Here is a 20,964-nt window from a genome sequence, read left to right on the forward strand (position 1 = left end):
TATATGTACTACACAGAAAAGATAACAAGCAAGACTGGTCGTAGACAGAGGTTATTTTCCTTCTAGTTTACAGTGTGGTGTATATACTTCTAAGGGATAAACATCTTTTGTAGACAAACTACTAACTGTGTTAGTAGTATGCCCTTGAAATATTAAAACCACAAGTATTTTTAAATCCGGTTTACTCTTCAAAGTTTCTGCTCTAGTTTTCACGTCTCTTAGCTTAGACAATAAAAATCAGTTTAGCTGGATTTACTGTTCAGCCAGTAGGACATGTAGGTTCTCAGGTCATGCAACATCTGGGTTGCAAACATAGCAGTAGGAAGTTTTACTTGTTTTGCGTCAAGCGTTTCCATTCCTATTTTTAGAAACCATGGAAAGTTTCTACTGAGGTGATAAGGGCTTGTTATTGCAAACGTTTAGTATTTGGGGCCAAATTGGATTCAGTGTCCTTTTTAAAAATCAGTAGATTTAGGGTGAGATTCTGCCCATCCCCTCAGGTTAAGTCGGGTGGTACCTTACTCCATACTAAGTCCCATTGATTTCAATGGGATTTCTTGTGTTGAAAGGTACTACTCCGCATGTGTGAAGGTTGTAGAATCTCACCCAAACACAATTCAACACCATGTGAGGTCAGTCAGTATTATCCTCCCCCATTTCATACAGGGAGGCAGAGAGCTGGTTACATGATTTGCCAAAGGCCACCAAAATATGTGCTGGAGCTGGGATGAGAACTCAAAGTTAATGGGGCTCAGGACTATGCTCAAACCCTGTCTCTTTCTACTTGTGCACCTAAGTGTCCATATTGTACTTGCAGAACATGCATTTGCATTGCAAAATTAATTGCTGCGTACATGAATAAAATGCCTATGTGTAGTAGTCTAGGCATATTCTCCAGGCCCAGCTTTGGAAAACTCTGCCCATATAGGGTTTTGTCTACAAGGCTAACAGACTCCAATTGCTAAAACTTAAATTAAAAAAAGTCTAAAAATGTACAAGAACCTTAATACTTATTACCAGAATTTTCAAGCGTGTCGCTACCTACAGAGTCTGTTACCATCTCTAGAGATTATTCAAAAGGTGGGGGGAAGAGGGGATGGAAGATGAGCCTTTGACAGTAATATAAAAAAGTGTGAGCATAAAGGACAAAAAAAGAATGTATTAAATCCTTTTAGCAGCCAAGAGGCCAGTGAAAATGCTATCTATTTCTAAAGGAAATGAAAACCTGCCAGGAGTAAAATGAACAGAACAACAGATCCTGGGCTGAAGAAAGAGAGGAACTAAATAAAATGCTTCTAGGTAGAAGATGCAGCACACTGCATTCAATTCTCTGGGAAAGAGGAATCCAAATTAATATGCATCACACTTGCGTGCAAGACGCAGAGGAGTCCCTAAAACTCCCCTTTTCTAACCAGCCTGATTCACAGCCCATTTAAGTCAACAGCTCTCTTGCTCACGGGATGTGTACTATTAACTGCCTTGAAGACCTTCTATCTACAGAATAGATAGGCAGACGGGAGGAAGTTCTCTCTCAGGTAGCTAAGGCCAGCACTGCTAAGGGCTTTGGACTATGGCAGCAGGGACCTGGAATTGGACTCTATAGTCCATGGGGACACAGTGCATAGAGGAACCAGGTTGGAGTGATGGGTTCACAACAGTGGCTGTTTCTGAACAGATGGTGGTGGAAGGAGCAGCACAAGCTCCTGCCCTCCCCCTGTGCCTCAACCTTGAGCCAAAATGATTAGCTCTTCACGGCCCTTCAAGGCCCAACCTCTCTGCCAGTAAGTGTGCCAAGGGCAACAGTGAATTTGTGATGCAGATACAGCACCTTTCCAACAGACATTACATCATATATTAACATGCCGTTGGCCAAATGAAGATTCAGCCCTCTGGGAGTAGAAATAGGGCCCTTAAGGTCTTCCACAGAAAAACCTGTCAAGACTTTGGGCCAGATCCTCAGCTGATATAAATTGGCATGGATTTATTGACACCAAAGGAACGACATTGAGGACGTGGTTCACCTCATTTATAATTTTTCAAATGGTCTAAATGAAGCCAGCAGAACCATACACTCAAATCTCTGGATAAACTTTATTCCATTGATATTTTGAGGCTAACTCAAAAGTATGAATACTACTTATAAACTAGAGTAGTCTTGGCTTAATATAAGCAGATTTACTAGCATGACAGACTCCAGAACTTGTGTGGAATTACATACCGTACGATTTTAAAAATCATTTGCAAAAACGTTCCATCATTGATGTGTGTTTCATTTATTACTATTACACTGAACGGGAGGAAAATGCTCAATATCAATCCCTCCTTTATATTTTACCTGAAGATCCTGTTTAAAGTGTTTGGTTGGTTTACAGCCTATGAATTATTTAGCAGGGTTGGGTTTTTTTAAAGCCATTTCTTCTACAGCCATCAAAAACCCAAAGAGAAGGCTGAGACACTGATAACCTGCTCCCGATTTCCTATCAAAGGCCCAGAGGAGCAGGTCAGTCAAGTTACCTAGCAAAGCTTAACTCACATTCAAGAGAAGCAAGATGAGGAGAGATGAGGGGAGAAGAAAGCTGTTATGGACCTATCTATCCATGCATCTCACCATGCTTACAAGGCCCCATGACCGCAGTATTTGAAGATCTCCCAAGCATTTAAAAATAGAAAGAACAATGGCAATTAATCTCCATTTCCTCAGAGTATAGGAGAAATACTTTGAGTTTATAGTTGTCTTTTATATATCGGTGTGTTGTGAATATGTCTGTGTGCAAAGAAGTTATTGGGAAAATGCCAAATCAAAGAAATAAGTTTAGCATTTAGCTCAGAAAGGAGCGCGCTCTGGGTCTGTGTAGCCATAGTAAGGAGTTCCCAGGTCCTGCATTTGTTTAAGTTCTGTTGCCAGCACTCACCGTCCTTCCCTTCCTGGTGAGCAGTTGGTTATTCCACTGGAACATTATTGTCCTGGGAGGCCATAATCCCAGAGGAAAAAGCCATCTCCCCCAGAGCTAAGACCAAACTCATGTAGGCTTTGAAACATCAGGACAGAGTCCTTGAACTGGACTCTATTCAGTGGGATCCCAGTGCAGAGGACATAGCACCAGGATGACGACATGTTCATGAACTGTTCATGGAGTTGCTAAGAAGATGGATAACTGCATTTTGTACCCGTTGGAGCTTTTTCAGGACCGGTGGTTTCATTATTGAATATAACACATGATCACATTTATCTACAAGCAGGTTGACTTGCAAGTAAGACAAGTTACTTCCCCCTAGAACATCACAAAATAAAGCCCAGGTTATACTCAGCCTGATGCCCCACTTAAATTCCTTCAACATGGATATATTTTCCACTTGACTATTTTATTTCCATGGTATCAACAGTGACATCAGGATTGGAGAAAAAAAGAAAAAAAAAAGTCAGGAGGAAGTGTTGCCAAACGGTAGAAGACTTACTGGCTTTCTTCCCTAGCAGACAACGGGTCCAATTCTGCTCTCCCTTACACTACTGCAGAGTTACTCCTGATTTACACAGATGTAAGAGACCAGAATCAGGCTCAAGAGGTGAATAGCACAGTCCTTTGTTATAGTACATTGAAGATGAGGCTCAAATGTCATCCTCCCTGGTCATGTAAACGCCAATGTTCAGATGTTCTCATTGGTTGATATTTATTGTCCTGATTATTTGAAACATCCTAGAAATGCATTGGCAGCTCTTGGGCACCTGAAGTCAGCAAAATCTGGAGGAAAGACAGTGTTGACCTGCTAAGCCTGCTCAGTGAATCCCTATGACTAAATAAATAAAACACACCACTCCAACAATTTCCCAGATTAGACATACAACACTTGGATCTTCTCTGTTTTATTGTCGGAATCCATCATGGTTCATTCATTTTTTCACTTCCAGCTAATATATTGGACCAACTTTTCAAGTACAAAACTCAAACTCAATTCATGAAAGTTAAGCTAAAAAGGGGTTTGGATTTACCCTGCACCAAATCCAGGCTAACCCCACATTTAGCGGTGGATTTTGAGGTGGACAGCTCCAGGTTCAACCGTCTCACTGCAGTTTCTCTCTTCTCCTTAGTCTCTGTACTTCGCCAATGCACTGAGGGGACTGAATCCATGACTGCCACAGTTAAACGCATGATTCTCTACAGCCACTCCAGCTGGGGCTGCAACAGACTGGGCATAGAGGGGAACTTATAACCACCCCTGCCACAAACCCCACCAGGTTACAACTTCACACTGCTACATTTGTTCCCTAGCTGAAGATTCTTACACATAAAACTTGACAACTTTACACAAACAAACTCACACCCCTCACTCAGTTCAGTCTCCAACCTCTGCTCTAGGGTTGCCACACTCTTAACACGGAGATTATAAATAAAATTATTTATAAAATTATAAATAAGAGAGCTTGTAAATAAGGCAGAGGCAACCAGTCAAGGTAATTAGGGGCCTATGCAGCAAGATGCACTACAAAAGAAAATGGAGATATACGTCCCCACATCTGCTATGGCTGTATGGCAGGGAGTCAAAGTAATTACATACAATGAATATCATGCTGGGAAGCTGTCAGTTGTTCTCCTGGGACCTTTAAAAATGCTGCAGTTCCCTGTGGGTAAACTGAGTGACCTAGGGGTGACTGAACCAGCAGGGGTACCTGTTGCAACACCTTCAGCCCATAAACCAACGAAATCCCTCGGTAATAAGTGCTGTGCTAATGTCCCAATTATTGAGTGGGGCAATCACCATGGGGGTGGTACCCCACAGACAACTGCTCCAGCAGGAGGAATTATCGCTTGCTAGTCTCCTCTTTATGGTCAAGCAACCAGCACACTTGTCTGAACTCGCAGTACATAAGCCCAACATGCATCTGTGTTGCAGCTAGAGGGGATAGCCAGTGAACTGAAAAACAACACTCAGAGGAGACTGCCTTATGTTTAATGCAGCACTTCCCATGGTTTTGTTTGTCCAGGGTCCATCAAGGTGACTTACCTGAAGGCTATACAAGCCAGGATTTCCACTTGGGCTCATGAGACAGAGGAAGGCCCGTGCTTTTAGTGTACATCCCACCAGACCCTAGCCCGTCACATTTCATTTCAGACTCTCCACCAGTCCCATCACAACAGTTTTTCTGAAGAAATCCATCTGGTGTCTGTGTTCATTTCATAGGCAGCTCCCTTCTACTGTAGCTTTTTACAACGTGGGATCAGGGACAAAGATTTTCACCCTTAACAGCAAAGCGAAGATTTAAGGAAAAAATCCTATTCTCCATGATGAAAGAAGAATAGGAGCATGTCTACACTGCAGTTAAAAACACAGGGCTGGCCTGTGACAGCTGACTTGGGCTCACGGGGCTCAGACTAAGGGCTGTTTAACTGTGACGTAGACCCTTGGGTTCAAGCTGCAACTTGAGCTCTGGGACCTTACCACCTTGCAGGGTCCTTGAACCCAGGCTCCAACCCAAGGCCAAAGGTCTACATCACAATTAAACTGCCCCTTAGCCAGAGCCCACATCAGCTGGCATAGGCCAGGTTTTTAACCCCAGCATGATATATCCAGAGGGGTCCTGGATATATTAAAAAATGGTGAGATCCTGCAGCATGAAGGAAGACTGTGGAAGCACCGGATTTCTGAGGCCAACATAAGGGGGGCTGTCCACCCCAGAGCCAGAATCCATAGGGTCTTTCTCCAGCCAGGCCCTACAGACCAAACAGCAGGTGCGTGGAGCTGGAGTGAATCAGTCAGTGGATTCACTCCCTCTGCTGTTGCCCTTTAGAGATTTGGGAGGCAGCAGCAGTAGAAAAGGCCAGCTTTATGGCAGGGCTCTCCCGTTTAGAGGAATTCCAGTATTACACAGAGAGGACAATACAACCTCTTCGGAGAGCTGAACATGCTCCTTCTGTTTTGAAAAACAGAGGTGCTATCAGAATTGGAAAATCACTGAGAATCAAAGCCCAAACACAGCTGACCACAATTCATTAATATTATCTCAACACACACACAAAACCACCCCACAAAGAAGGACCTAACAACAGAGGACTCAACAGCTAAGGGCAATTGCAGAAGAGTTAGTGTCTTAAGTCTAGTCTGCTGGTCTCAGGCCAACCTCAATTAGTAGAATTGTGACCCTCATGCCTGTAAGCAGTCACGAGTGAAACAAGCTGGATGACCCCAGTCCATTTCCTACTGGACACAAGTCCACAGCACAACAACTGGCAGTTCCAGATGGGAAGCTGTGAGCTGAAAGGGCACAAAGAATGAACCCACCTAAAAGAGGCCATCATCTGAGCCCGTAGAGTTGAGGTAAGCCTGCACTGCCCGCAGCCACGCTGCACTTGTTCTGCAGAAAAAGAAGGCTTCCGGGTAGGATTTTCTCAACAGCCCAACAGTATTAGGTGCCTCCATCCCGTTGAAATTCAGTGGGATTTGGGCAGCAGACAAAGAAACTAGTTTGTAGCACTACATATTGATTGGTCACGAGATCTGAAAGCCAAACTACTAATATATCTTCTGATGCCGTTTAAATCCTTCCTTTTTGACATTCGTCATTAGTTCCTTCACTCTTGGGGTCCAATGAAGGAGAGCCATAATATGTGCCCCATCCAGTTATCACTAATTGAACTATCTTAGGCCATGTCTATGAACACACCACCACCTCTCCAATGCATCTGGTGAAGACACTCTACGCTGATGCAAGAGAGCTCTTCCATAGGCCTAAAAACCCCACCTCCGCAAACAGTATAAGCTCTGCTGGTGGGAGAAGCTCTCCTGCAGACATAGCACTGTGCACATAAGCGCTTATGTCGGTGTAACTTATGTCGCATGGGGAGTAGAACGTTCATACCCCGAGTGACGTTAGTTTTGCTGACACAGTTTGTAGTGTAGACATAGCCATAGACGACTCCTCAGTGACCGGGCTACCACACAAAGCCTTGCACATTAATGCCCAGTTACAGTAACTCTTTCTGGGATTCCCCAAGTCCACTTGAGTTTTACCCATGTTGTTAATCTCCTCAACTGGGTTCTTCCACCTTGTTTTCTCACATTCCCTAATCAACAAGGGGTCTCTGGAGCTGTATTTGAAAGGATTACAGTCAGTACACCACTTCATATAAACCTGACACTTCCCATTGCAGCCCAAGCAAAGGCGGTGCTCTAAGAACGGAACGGGCACCCTTCCCTTCAGGGCCACTCTCCTCTCATGCTGCAAGTCCTGGAGCTAGGTCTGCAGAGGTGCTGAGCACTCACAGTGCCCACTGAAGTTAGAGGGAGCTTCAGGCACTGAGCATTTCCAAAAGTCAGGCTCTGAGTCAAGCCTGTGGAGTAAAACCCTGACCTCACTGAAGTCAACTGGAGTTTTGCCACAGATTTCAGTGAAGCCAGAGTTTTACTCCACATCTTCAGCATCTTTAAAAGGAAGGGTGCTGTATTAAACACTCTGTAATCAACGAACATAAAGGAACAATTCAGCAAGCAATTGCACAGGTCATGGGCTTTCTGTATCACAGGAAACCATCAATCCACAAACATGCACGCACCTGGCAGCCTTATCACCTTGGACTGTGATCCTGCCAGATTTCACAAGCTAAGCAGGGTCAAGCTGGGTCAGAACGTTCATGAGAGATCTCCCAGATGCTGCAAGAAGCTCTGCTGATGAATCAGTATTTTACTGTGTTCTTCCTTCTCTAGCTTTACTAAACCAACGCCTTGCCAGGCTTTGGAGAGGGTGAGGAGCAGGCAGAGCACATAGAGGTTCTGCCTTTCGGATGAAATGTGTAAAAGAAAAGGCCCCAGCCTCTTGTAGTTCCGAAGGCCCCAGTGGCATTTTTCCTAAGAGCATGTGAATTAACCCTTGCCCTGGCCAAATTCCAACCCAGGTAATCGGATTCTTTCTGCCTAAACTCAACAGCTGCTACATTCTGTCCCAAAGGTGTTCTACACCTCGAGGCTTAAGCGCGTCTTAGGTTTTCAGGACAGCCGTTCTGAAGTTAACATAGACTGGAGGTCACAGCGCCTAGCATTTCTTTGCCAAACAAGTGTTCAGCGTTTCCCTGTAAAAAGTGCAAATTGTACTCGGTACCATGGCTCACTTTGCTGTGTTTCCCTTGTGGCATTTGTTGCCCGTTTATAAAAGGCACACCTCCTGGAAATACTCAACTCCCTTTGCAGTATAAGCTGGTCAATTACATGTATAAAAAAAAAAAAAAAGTCTTGCAACCAACTACATACACAAGGCAGTGTGGTACAGTGGTTAGAGAAGGGGATAGGAGTCTGGCAAGAACACTCAGTATACCAAAGTAACAACCACAGTAAAAATGCCTAGTCTCCTGGCATCTCCTCACATTCTCTGCAACATAAGACAAACCACTGCCTCACTCTCTTCCTCAGTTTACCCATTGAGAAACGGGTGCAACAACTTCACTGGGAGGGGTAATTAGTTGTTCAGGAAGCACTGTGAGGTCCTCAGATGAAATATGCTACATGTTCCAAGTGCAAAGTACTCCTACCAGAGCTTAGCATTAAAATGGACAAGACTCCCAAGGGGAGCAGGGGAAAAATAATGTCTCCAACCCTCACTCTCCATTTCTACTCCCAGCTAATGGATAGTCTGGATGCCTGGGTGACATCTTTGCACAGAAAGATGAATAGTAGGTTGAGGTCCCACCGAAGTTCGGTAGAATTAGTAGTCACAGTTCAGACTGTGCACACTATCTTTGAGCCTGCAGTGTTTACCTCTCAGAATTTTCAGCCAGGCCACATGACTATGACTCCTTTTAAATAAAAAAGGCAGCGCACACTGGCAGTGTTAATTGTACAGTTCCCATAGTGACCCTTCAACTTCCAAGAACCAAATGTACTGCAGAACACCCCCAGGAAGGCTGATAGGATAAAGCAATGTAATAAATCTATTATTCCTGCCCTACTGCTGTATTGTTAACCTCTCCATTGTAACAAATTTACGACACTGGTCTAAACTGTCATTCTGAGCAGAGAAATTTACTATACAAACACTTATCTGGCTCTCTACCAAATTTACATCATAATGGAGAACTCCAGCACAAGTTCTTCACCACAGTGGGCCATTACGAGAACCAATCCCAGGCCCCCCTAAGGTGGGTAAAATACCACACTACCATTTGTTTCACATTCATAGTAAGCAAGCAGTTTAGCAAACTGAGGCAAGCTCTCCACGTTTAATGTAAAATATGAATGTCTCATTTGTTCAACCATTTTGTGGAAATTAAAACTTTTAGGTTAATCATATACTGAACAATTTTAATTAAAGCAGTTATAAAACAATTAATCCAGGAGAACAGGCTTGGAACCACGCCAGCCTTATTGGTTTAATACATGTAGGCAAAGCTTATTCCCCCTCCCCGTCTGACTTAATGAATGCTAATAAGTGACACAGAATATGCATGTGGCGCTCCTAATATAGTTAGTCCATCTGGTTGCACTTGCATTTTGTATTCGTCATTTTGCTTTGATAGAGAAATTGAATATGAATCCTCTGTGCTAGAAATTATAACAACTTTGTACCCTGCTTAATTACAAATAATTTTTGCAAGCCTGTCAGAGGAGAAGAGGGATACCTGAAACCAGTCTTGTTGTTTTCTAACCTTGTAGCAACGAGCATAAGACAGAAATACAATACTGGACGAGACAGCAGTAAAAGGCGACTCAAGAACAATGGCTGCTCAGTTTTTTTCTATGGGTATTTCAAAAGATTTTTTTTGTTTGAGTAGATGGTAATCTAAAGACCAAGGATAAAATATGATTTTAAGTGCCTCAGACAAATCCGCTGCTACTTCAATTTGTTCTGCATTACAACTTGGGGATGTATTTGTTTGCCAAAGCAAACAGAGCTCTAGTTCTTTGTTGTAGATTTAATGTACGAGGAAAAAAAGCCCTGTTCCCTCCCACCTTTTCAGCACTGATGCTTGGATTTCATGGCCATGTTATTTCAAATAAGGCTCATCATCACAATGTGCTCCCATTATACCTTTTTGTGAACGAGCTGTCTGCAAATGCACTGAACAGAACTGCAATTCAAACCAAACGGAGCGCATTCTTGTCTCTGCACTCTGTGCGCCCAAAAAGCAAACCGGATCTTTCCTAGGGTGAGACGCTCCATGTACACAGCATAGCCGGTGTAATAATGGGATTGGGTATCGGTTGACCTATCAGCCCTGTAGAAGCCCTTAGTCTCTAGCTCTAAGGCAACTTACTCCCAACAAAACTCAAGTGATGCTATTATAAAACACCCTTTTATAGCAAACATCCTACCTCACAGAAGGCCCTGACCCAATGCCCTTTGAAGTCAATGGGAGTCCTTCCATTGACATCAGTGGGCCTTGGATCAGGTTCAAAATATTTCATTTCTCTAACACAACAAGAAACAGCAGGAGGAGTTGCCATTTAAACTGTATATGAAGTAAGTGGTCTCTAGCTTCCCTAGTTAAGATCTTGCCTTGTTTCCCTTGTTCAGAGGTCCCATGCAGTCGCAATGTTCTGCATGAGGTACCCTAAAGCTTAGCTCTGTAGTCATAGGATTTCTACCCCAAATTGAATCATCTCATAATAAAATTAAAGGAAAGGAAGTTTTTTTGGTGCCTTAAAACACACACACACACACTCATGCCATTGGTCAACTTATAACAACTGCCTTTGCTTATCCATGGGAACAACATTTTCTCTCAACATTGTAGAACTGTGAAAACATCTATCAATCTGGGTACTTACCAATGTCACTATCTGCTTAAACTGATAATTGGTTTATTAACTACTCTTGAGTTCACCTAGATCTACAATTTTTGAGTCACATTCCTCCTCCTGCAGAATGAGGTCTCTAATTGCTTTCTGCAGGGAAGGTGCCTCCGCACACAGCCGGAATGAAGTTCAAACGTGCACCTGCACGAAGTTCACAGCCTGAGCTTACACACTTGTCCTGGAGCTGACCTTTCCTGCCCTGCAGCATGTAATCACAGATGTTCTGCGGCGAACAACGGCCTGGATTACTCATGCTCCTCGTTGTAAGCTCCGTCTCAGTCAGATTTCTATCCCTTCATTAAAAAAATGAATGTTCACAAACTCGGTGAAACAGAAATTAGGTCTGTTTAGAGTACAAACAAAAGACAGAATGAACCGAGACAAATGGGAACAGGAACACAAAGTCGTAAGACACCCAGAAATGAACTTGTTCATCCATTAGTGATAAGAACTTGACAAGTCTTGTTTGTGGGCTACTCCCTGTTTTTCCAATAGACAAATTCTCATCTACAGTGCACGGGACAGACTGCGTTTAACCGCACGGAGCATTCCCTTGATCAGTGAACACAATCTATTAATTCGCTTGCCTGGTTACATCTCAGCCAGCCTGCAAATTATAAATTCAGCAACGTATGGAATGAATGGATGGATTTTCTCCCCACCTCTTACCCAACACTGTAAGGTAGACCTCAGTACTAGAGACCCCTAGACTATTAGCTGGTTCAAACTTCATCTATAATGCCTAATCCATTTAGTAATACTGCATGTATGTGGCATCTTTCTTCCAGATGAATCCCAAAACAACTGCAAACAGACAGCAGTATTGTTGTATGTTATTTATATTGAGGTAGCCATCAGAACAGGAACCCCATTTTATTTAATTTTTTTCAAAAGACAGACAGTCCTTACCGCCCCATATCTTAAGATGCGTCTACGCAGCACAATCCTTCCAGTACCGCACAGAGTACATATACTGCACACACCCCTAGGACAGGTATAAACAGCCATGCAGATAGTGAGGCATAGCTTAGGCAAGTAAAGACACGCCTGAACCTTAGGGAATATACCCGACACAGCTCTCCATACACCCAAGCAGCACCTCTCCTGTCTACCCTGCTACTTTTAAAGGAGCGTAGCGTCCCTGCTGGAGTCTTTCCCCATGCCTCCGTCCGCCAGAGCCTCTCACTGCTGTGCGTAGCTACCCGAGGACTTGTGAGCAGAGCTGGCATTGCACTGTGGCGTGTAGCGACGCCTACCCTATGTGCCGCTGCCAGTGGCGTGCAGTGTAGACATACCCTTAGACTCTACACATAGGAGAAGAATCACTTTAGTGCCAGAGACACAGATTTCCACCTGTGGTCAGCAGCTCGCTTACACGTCCCATCCTAAATAAGACCGTATCGGCAACATGGCATCCCTTAACACCAGGATGAGGCACTGGTTCAATACCCGCTCTGAGGGTAGACTGTCTCCAACTGACTAGTAGCCAGTAACCTTATGCTTGGTTAATTTAAGGCAAGAACTTCAGTCCCACTGCAGCACTGTTGTGTATCTCAGCTGCCACGTCTCTGAACCTCAGAAATACTTGGATACGTCAATATCTGAAAAGAAGCCTAAATCCTCCCCTCAAGCCCTTCTGGCCCCTACCTGAGCAACCAGGTTCAGGGATGCTCCACAGGAAGTGTGCAATGACAGAGGAATTCTGTACCTCCTCCCACCTGCCACAGAGTATATCAAGACTGCAATCCATACCACGGTAACCCCACTTCTGCTCCTGCACCACTATTCAGTGATGTAAAAGATCTGTATAGCAGCAGTTCCCGCTCCTGTTCCTCTCCGACCACCAATTCTACACCAACAGGAAGCCGGCACGCCACTGGGATCTGTAACAGACACTGGGGACATGGGCTCCCTGTGAGGTTATTCCTAAATCCTCCTCTAGCCCCATTGAGTCTCCATGGCTGCAGGGTAAGTAGCAGAGTTTGCCACACCGCACATGCTGCACTGCTCTTTTCTGGCTCTTGCTCCATTAAAGTTGCTTTGCAAACCACTTCCATGACAAATTGTGTCACTCTGCTTGGCGGTCAAGACAAAGCCTTAATTAGCGGGTGGTTGGATATTCCTGTGCCCCTTGAAACTGGCTATTGAGGCTTCTTCCCTGGATCTTTTGATTTGCCCCCGATGTACAGTACACCAAGAAGAGAGGCATTTTAAAGCGGCAACCTCTTGTCTTTTCCACAAAAGAGCTCCCTAACTAGCAACAGATCAGAGCACGTTGCAGCAAGAGCAAACAAGCACTGTCTAAGGCTATCAAGCACTGAAAAAAATTAAGTGGCTAGTTTGACTCTCTGTCCCTGGAATTGAGAGAGAGTCAGTCAACATATTTTCTGAGAGTGCTTAACGCCATCTAAGTGTGTCACTTAGAAAAATACAGCTGTGGATCTTTTGGTGTACAGTGATACTTTGGCAGCACGGCTTTTATTTTTTAGTGCTTTAAAACATCCTACAAATCTTGTTTAGCGATGTCAGTAGGAGGTCAAATAGAAGCCTTGAGTCTCAGTGGATAACAATCCTTCTAAGAAATCTTTCCAGAGGGGATCAAGTAATTCTTACATCTTCTACCCCAACCTCTTCTTTTTTTATTTTAAAGGCATTTTAGTGGAGCTCACTTTGAACTTTAAATCTTCTGCAACAACACTGCTTGCCAACAAGATAAAATATTTAGTGCAGCTATATACTAAAACCATATCTCTAACAATACATTCCATGCCTGACGTAGCACAAAAGCTAATTCAGCCAACAAAGCAATGTTCCACATTGTATCTCAAGAAGCAGCAATTTACCACACACACACACACACACAAATAATGGGCCATTTAAGCCCCAAAACCCACTCAATAAAATAAAAGTTAAATCTTTAAATACAATGATCACAGTTCAAAAAAAAAAAAAATTTATCACCCCCTGAAAAATCCAGGAAAACATTTCCAGACCCGTAATTAAATGCAAAGGAGACAATGCTCCCCAGAGGAGTTTCCCCTCCTCAATTCTTCACCACTAAGTTTGCATCTATAGTGCAGAATGAGGTGTTCTCCCCCCCCCCACTAGAGCTAATCTGCAAGGACAATCATGGCCTAATTCAGTGCTGGGGTAAATGGATAGAGCTCCACTGATTTCCCATTCATTTATGCCGGCAGAGAATCCAGGCCCAGCACCCCAAAGCACAATTCTATTATAAATGCTGTTTTCCGATAGCTAGAGCATTGCTGTACCCATCTGAATGCTTATCCCCATATATCATCCTCAAACCCAACAGGGAAAAGGTCTCCATAGTGGCACCCATGATGCCTCTGAATGTACCAATTTCTGTAAGTAAGAAGCGGTCTTTGTGCACATAGACACACGCACAAACCAGGTAACTGCTGCTAGCTATCTGCTCAGCGCGCCACTCTAATAAATTGGCTTAGTGATTGTGACGGTCTCCCCGCTCCAGTGGGGATGCCAGTAACAGCTCACGACATAGGCACACAATGCAGAGCTCATGAGCTCAAGTGGAAGACATCTGCAATTTGGGGACTGAAGGTCCCTACAAATGACCCTTGTGTCTGTATGTTATGTACTGGTCAGCGTTATGTGATTATCTAATTTGTGCACAAAAAAGCTTTGCGCACATCCAAGTCAGGCCATTGCACCTGAAGCAGGTGCTTGCCAGTACAACTGATCAACCTGCACACACAAATTGGCATTAGTGCAGTTCTGTGGGTGCAGTGCAGGAGGAGGGTCAAAAGTTGGGCTCAAAGTGGGATCCTTCAGAGTATTTTATTGCAGCATACATGAGGAGACTCGCATGCTCTGTCACTCAGCCTTTTGGTGCACTGTTGGGGAGAACAGCTGAAATTTTGTGAAGGCCAAAGGTCAAGAAGGCCTTGTAGGCTTGGCCCTTGTTCAAACTTCAAGCTATTATGTTCACCTTCCAAATTTGTGTTGATTTTTTTTATTATTAAACAAACACTACTTTCTCTGGGTTCTCCTATTCCTGCCTTCGGTGCTGTAGATTATTCATTATTCTGCATGTAAAGAAATTCCACCGATGTCGCCTTAATACCTTGCCATTCCTTTGCTCAACTTGATGCATGTTATTCTTGTATCTGAAACTACCTCAAATAGATCTGCAGTCTTCAATCTTTCTGTTCCCTTCACAAGCAAGTACAGCTCATCAAGGTCCTTTAACAATCTAGTCTCATCTTGAAGTACACAGGTATTTGTTGAAAGGAGCACCCAGGCCATTACGTCCTCTTCAGACAACAACTTATGCCGAGAGCTTCTAACCTTTAAAAAAAAAAAAAAGATCTTTCAATCCGCTCACTCTGTTACATTCCTTCGTTACCCTGTGGCATTAAGAAGCTACAACATTACTTAGCATACATCTGCACCGCACTTGAGAGGCGATATTCCCAGCTGGGGGAGACTTACACATGCTAGTTCTGCTCAAGCTAGCGCCTAGAGAGAGCAGCGTGCTCATTACAACTCGGGCAAGCTGCACAAGTACACGCCTGCCCAACCCCGTGGGTACCGACTTGGGTGGCTAGCCCAAGTGGCCACCCAGGCTGCCACACAGTCACACTGCTATTTTTAGGGGCTAGCTTGAGCAGAGCTAGAGTGTATTCTACACAGGCTGGGCATCACACCCCCCTGCTGCTGTGTAGATGTACCCAGATATGTATTCTTCAGAGAAAGGGGCTGAGTTTTCTTTATGGGCAAGTACACTTGCATTGCCCAGCGCCGTGCCCCTCCCCCGATCTCTGACAGGAACCCCTGAGTAACGCCACTTACCGTGGCGTTCAAAATATAACCTTCGTGGTCTCTCATGAAGCGTTGTATTTTCCACCACAGTACCTAGATCCATACAGACCAGAATGAGGAGACGGTTCATACCGATTAGGTATTTTGTTGAAAGTTTAGCAGCATGGACTCTCAGTGCTGGAGTTGTTAGGCTTGACTTGTCTTGTCCAGTCTTGTTATCAGGCAAAGGCAGCCCACCCTTTTGGCACCCATAATTCCAGTGGCATTTGAAGGTGGTTCAGACCCATCTTCCTCCGCACATTTCTGCATCATGCAGGTGCCTCGCACAGCGCCATGTGTGCTTTTTGTCTATTCAGACATCGCCCTGGTAACTCCTCTGCGTTTTATCATCAGCAAGTTTCAGCACCATGCAACATGCTGCTTTTTCCTGTCTTAATGCGTTTTCTAGTATTAATTGCAGACACTTTGTTCCCCCAGTAACCCAGCACAAATCACATGCCCTATTCCACTCTCTGGATGAGCAGGAAAACCACCTCACTCAGGAGTCCTTTAGGATACGAAATAGATGGTATCCAGATGCTCCAACCTGAGTATTACCTGCTGTATAAATATTCAAGTTAGTAATCATGTTATGTATTTATGCTTCTTTAAGCTATATGGTGGGATTTGCAATCACACACGCACCGGTATAGCTCTCCTCACTCAAATCAAGAGGGCAATCAAGTCAGTGCAGAGTTGGGACAATGCTGAGCACGTCTGAAATATTTACCTCACATTTCTCCATCTTCAACTATTCGGCATGCAAAAATCCCAATTCTCATCTCAAGGGTGCCTGATGTAATTGTATGGACTCCAAAAGAATTACTCCAAATTTTCTCCTGTTTAACTGAGGAGAGAATCAGACCTCCTAACTCCATGTGCACGGCAAAGTATTTGTCTATGTAGTACTGACTGGTCTTCCCATTTTGGCAAGTTGTAAAACTGCATAAATTCTATTGGAGAGCCCGTGAAGCATGTGGAATTTGGAAAGACAAGCAAGTCATTCATCTTTTTCTACTTTTCATTGTCTGTTTATGAATATTAATACCAAACCAAACACTAACACCAGGTGTCGTGCAGACTCATTTAGCCCTACATATGAGGGACACATATGCAAGATGTGCAGGGAGCAGAATGGCAACACTTAATGTCAGCATCAACTTTAATAGAGCTACACTCATTTACACCAGCTGAGGATTTGGCTCAATGGCTTTAAAACCAGTAAAATGCAATCAAGTCCTTCAGCTCAGTTTAACACCAGGCTGGTGATGCTTCCTATACATCTGTCTAGGTGAGAATTTAACTTACTTTATCGTTCTCTCTATAGTTCTGTAAAATTGTCAAGAAATCAAGCAAAAAGAAAAAGGAATACTTGTGGCACCTTGGAGGCTAACAAAGTTATCTGAGCACAAGCTTTCGTGAGCTACAGCTCACTTCATCAGATGCATGCAGTGGAAAATACAGTGGGGAGATTTTATATACACAGAGAACATGAAATAATGGGTGTTACCATACACACTGTAATGAGAGTGATGGTAACACCCATTGTTTCATGTTCTCTGTGTATATAAATCTCCCCACTGTATTTTCCACTGAACGCATCTGATGAAGTGAGCTACAGCTCACGAAAGCTTATGCTCAAATGAATTGTTAGTCTCGAAGGTGCCACAAGTCCTCCTTTTCTTTCTACTGATACAGACTAACATGGCTGCTACTCTGAAACTTGTCAAGACATCATGTTTTTATAGAAGTTAAACTGAATCAGGTATCTATTAATTGGGCCAGCTGATGGTCAATGAACTTAGGGGATGGAACGAAGTCTCCCCTCAGAAGAGGCAGAGAAAGGGGAAAGGTAACTTTGTACTCTTTCATGGAAACAGCAGTCACCCTTCTCTGAATCAGCGCCACAGAACAACTGCTGATGGCTACACTGCAGGCACAGAGATGGCCCAATCACCTCAATGGTATGTTTTTCATCCAGAACAGATGACGGATAACACTGTTGCTGGATGCAGTAGGAGACGCACCTCACAACGTGATTGGAATAGCAGAAGGAAAAAAAACTTCCACCTGTGACCACTGTACTTTTAAAAGATGGATTAGCAAGATCAAAAGGCTTTACCATTTCATTTCTTCAAATGAATAGCCTAGTGGTTTTCATTTGCAAATATTCACAGGGGGAAATACATATATAGATGTTGCGGCAGCAGATTTTTAAGGAAACAGAAAGCCTGTACCAATGTCATATATCAAACCCAGAAATGAAATACCCTTGTGTTGCCTACGAGAATGTACAATGAAAACACTTGGAAAATAGAAAAAAGGCGCAAAAAAAAGTGCTAAGTGAAGAAAGGAAAACTGTCAAGATGAAAATCCAGGCGCATTTTAACTAACTCCACACTGATGCCCTACACGGTCATTTTAAAGACTTTCTAAAGCCTCAGAGAAAAATCACGGCTTCTGAGCTAGCTCAGTGGACTCTTCTTGGCTGGGCTGACACCAGCTGAGGTAACACATGGTGGTGCCTGTGTTAATGTATCCAGGGCCAAAGCCCAGTTCCACTGAAGTCAACAGCAAGATTCTGATTCTATTCAGATTCATATAATTACATGCATCACCCTAGGACCTGAGAACTAAACTTCAACAGGACCAAAATGTAGCCCTCGGAGCAGAGTTCTGACTCTTGATATTCTAGCTGAGGTACTTGTATAGCCCCCGTGACTGTAGTATCTGAACACCTCCCAATGCCTCTGGGAGGTAGGACAGTGTTATTACCCTCCTTTTGCAGATGGGACCAGAGAGACAAAGTGATTTGCCTGAGCACATGCTGAGTTTGTGGTGGAGCAGAGAATTGGACTCAAGTCTCCACAGCATCAGGTGAGTACCCAGAACCCTGGACCACCCTGCCTCATATTCCTCGTCTCCCTCCATCTTCCCCAGGAAAGGACCAACTTGACCCTTTGTTTTACACTTGATGGAAAAAAGTTGAAATGGGCAAGATGTTATCAGTAACAGCAGAGCACAATATTTTCGATCCCAATGATCAGGATGAAGTTATCAGACATGAAAGGAAAGATGCCTCACAGTGTCCTGAATGGTGTAGATTTTAATTTAATTTTACACTGCTCATCTGGTTGGTTGTGCAAGAGTGAGACACAGAAGAAACAAGTGTGACTTTTTAAAAGGCCTCCATGGTGGTGGGATAATGAATTCCCTGCATGGCAATGTGGCATCAGCATGGGCACATGGAATTCAAAGGTTTCCCAGCAGAATAAAAAGGAATACAAATGGGTCAGATCTATTCCCTTGGGTACAGGGAGTTGATCCAATATGTTCAAGAAAACGGGCTTCCCTACGGGCTGGTTTACTTTCTAACCCCACCTATACAACCAACAAAATCATATGAACAGTTTATTCAGTTCAACTGTGAACCCCTTCTTCACCCAAGTAGTCTTCAGTGGGATTATTCATAAAGAGGTCATAATCCAAATTTTGGGATTTATCTCAGTTTTTCTCTCCTCTCTTGTTAAGTGATGATTGAGATATTGAAAACAGGAACTTACTCTGATCTCAGTTACATCATTGTGAACCCATGGAGTCGCTCCCGATTTACAACAAAGCACATTACTGAATAAGCAGATTTGGCCTAGAATCTTTTGTTCGTTCTTGCCCAAGCATTCACACATTCTTTCTGCCAACTCAAGTCTTGTTCCTTTGTACAGGACTTTCCAGTACTTAAACCCGCCACCACCAGTAACTATTACTTTTACTCACTGGGAAGTTTGCAGGGTAACAGAAGCTGGGGCATACACACACACATGCTATTGACAGAGTGGTTTCTAAATAAAACTCTTTCAAAGTTTTCTATGCAGGTGTCACTGGGCCTTTATGCAACACCAGCAGTGACCTTAAACAAAACTAAGGTACAACAACTTAAAATAATTCCATCAGTGCCAAGACATCAGAAAAAGCACTGTGGCTTGTGAAAGACCTTTGCAAATGAGTATCTGGAGAGGATCATGCACAGCACAGAACTGACCTGTCTGCATTCTGGGCTCTGTTCAGATAATGCCTGACAGTAGTTTACAAGCACAAGCTCAGAGGTCTCCGTTTATTTCACCAGAGTCTTTTGGTTGTCATTGATGATTGTTTTGAAGTGCAGGAAGATCCAATCTAAGGTTTTCCACAGGTGAAAGGTCAACACAATAATGTGCTAGCCAGGGTCAGAAATATTTGTCCGCACCAAAAAGAATTCCAGATAATCAGAGCCCACAATCAGTTTTGTTAAAGGGCTGATCTAATCAGCAGGTCCTGCCTGAGATTGGAGACATTATGGCAGATGTAACCTTATCATTTCAGAACATAGTTAGCTGTGGTGTAGGTGCTTCAGTTAATGGCAATCGAGTTATTTTTCTTTGTAGGGGATGGGGTGTGGAGTGGAGGCTCTGAAGCCAGTTTGGGAGCAACGGGATACGTCCGCATCACCATTCCAACCCACTCCTCCTCACCCCATCCATTGAGCTTCATCTTTAATTGAAGGCCTTGATCCTGGACTTCGCTCCATACGTGCAGATTCCTGCCAACTTTACTGGGACTCTGCGTGGACACGGGGATTTGCTCCTAGCAGACCTCACCAATAGGATAAAGGGCTCACATCATGAGCTCTTAAGGACAGACTATATTTTACTGTACATTTGCAGTGGTACAATGAGCACTTACCTGGCTAAGGCTATGGGGGGGGGGGGCGGGAGGGGAGTGTTGGGCCACCATCTTAAAACAAATAAGAAAACCAAGACTGGCTTGGGACATCGTTCAGAGTTAAAACCTCCAGTCGAGACGCACACCGTTCACAAAAAATTCACACATTACAAGCAAATGTAAAAAAAAAAAAAAGGCCGATGGAAGTGACAACACAGGAATTTACATTTTCTCTGAACAATCCACTCTTGGCAGCTGTGGGCTGGCACATGTTTACTGTTAACACCACCTCTACAGCAGCTTGGAATCCAGCTAAGTATTTATTCAATACAAAAACAGGAGTCTGCTCCTGCAATAAATCCTATTACACGAAGATAGCGGTGTTCATGAGATAATAGAATGACACTGGACCCACAGGGTAGTCCCTTCCAAAGCCAGAAAACTGAAAACAAATCTAGTTACATTAGATTAATCTAAAGAAATGCCCAGTTTTGAAAATATTGAGTGAAGGAAACCTACTAAAGTAATTCCACTATTTTCAACTTGATTTAGAAAAATGCACCATACACCACTGGGAGCACATTAAGAACACAGAATGCTTTAAACATGTGAGAATAAATCATTTCAAATCCAGTTGGACCTAGA

At 43.6% G+C, this 20,964-nt stretch overlaps 1 protein-coding gene across 6 annotated transcripts in view; it reads right to left on the bottom strand.

Annotated features, from left to right (window-relative positions):
* Positions 1-20,964, bottom strand: part of AUTS2 (activator of transcription and developmental regulator AUTS2) — a 986,895-nt gene that overhangs the window by 919,341 nt on the left and 46,590 nt on the right. The window contains exon 1 of one of the 6 annotated variants that reach the window (XM_075120910.1): positions 14,938-15,088. The exons of the other annotated variants lie outside the window; for them this stretch is intronic. Within the exon in view, the coding sequence (XP_074977011.1) occupies positions 14,938-15,066 (129 nt within the window). The 5' untranslated portion in view covers positions 15,067-15,088. Of the gene's footprint in view, positions 1-14,937; positions 15,089-20,964 lie in introns of those variants that run through there. 6 annotated transcript variants of the gene reach the window in all.

This window comes from Caretta caretta, chromosome 17 (genome assembly GCF_965140235.1).
Source record: "Caretta caretta isolate rCarCar2 chromosome 17, rCarCar1.hap1, whole genome shotgun sequence".
In the NCBI taxonomy this organism is placed as follows: Eukaryota; Metazoa; Chordata; order Testudines; family Cheloniidae; genus Caretta; species Caretta caretta.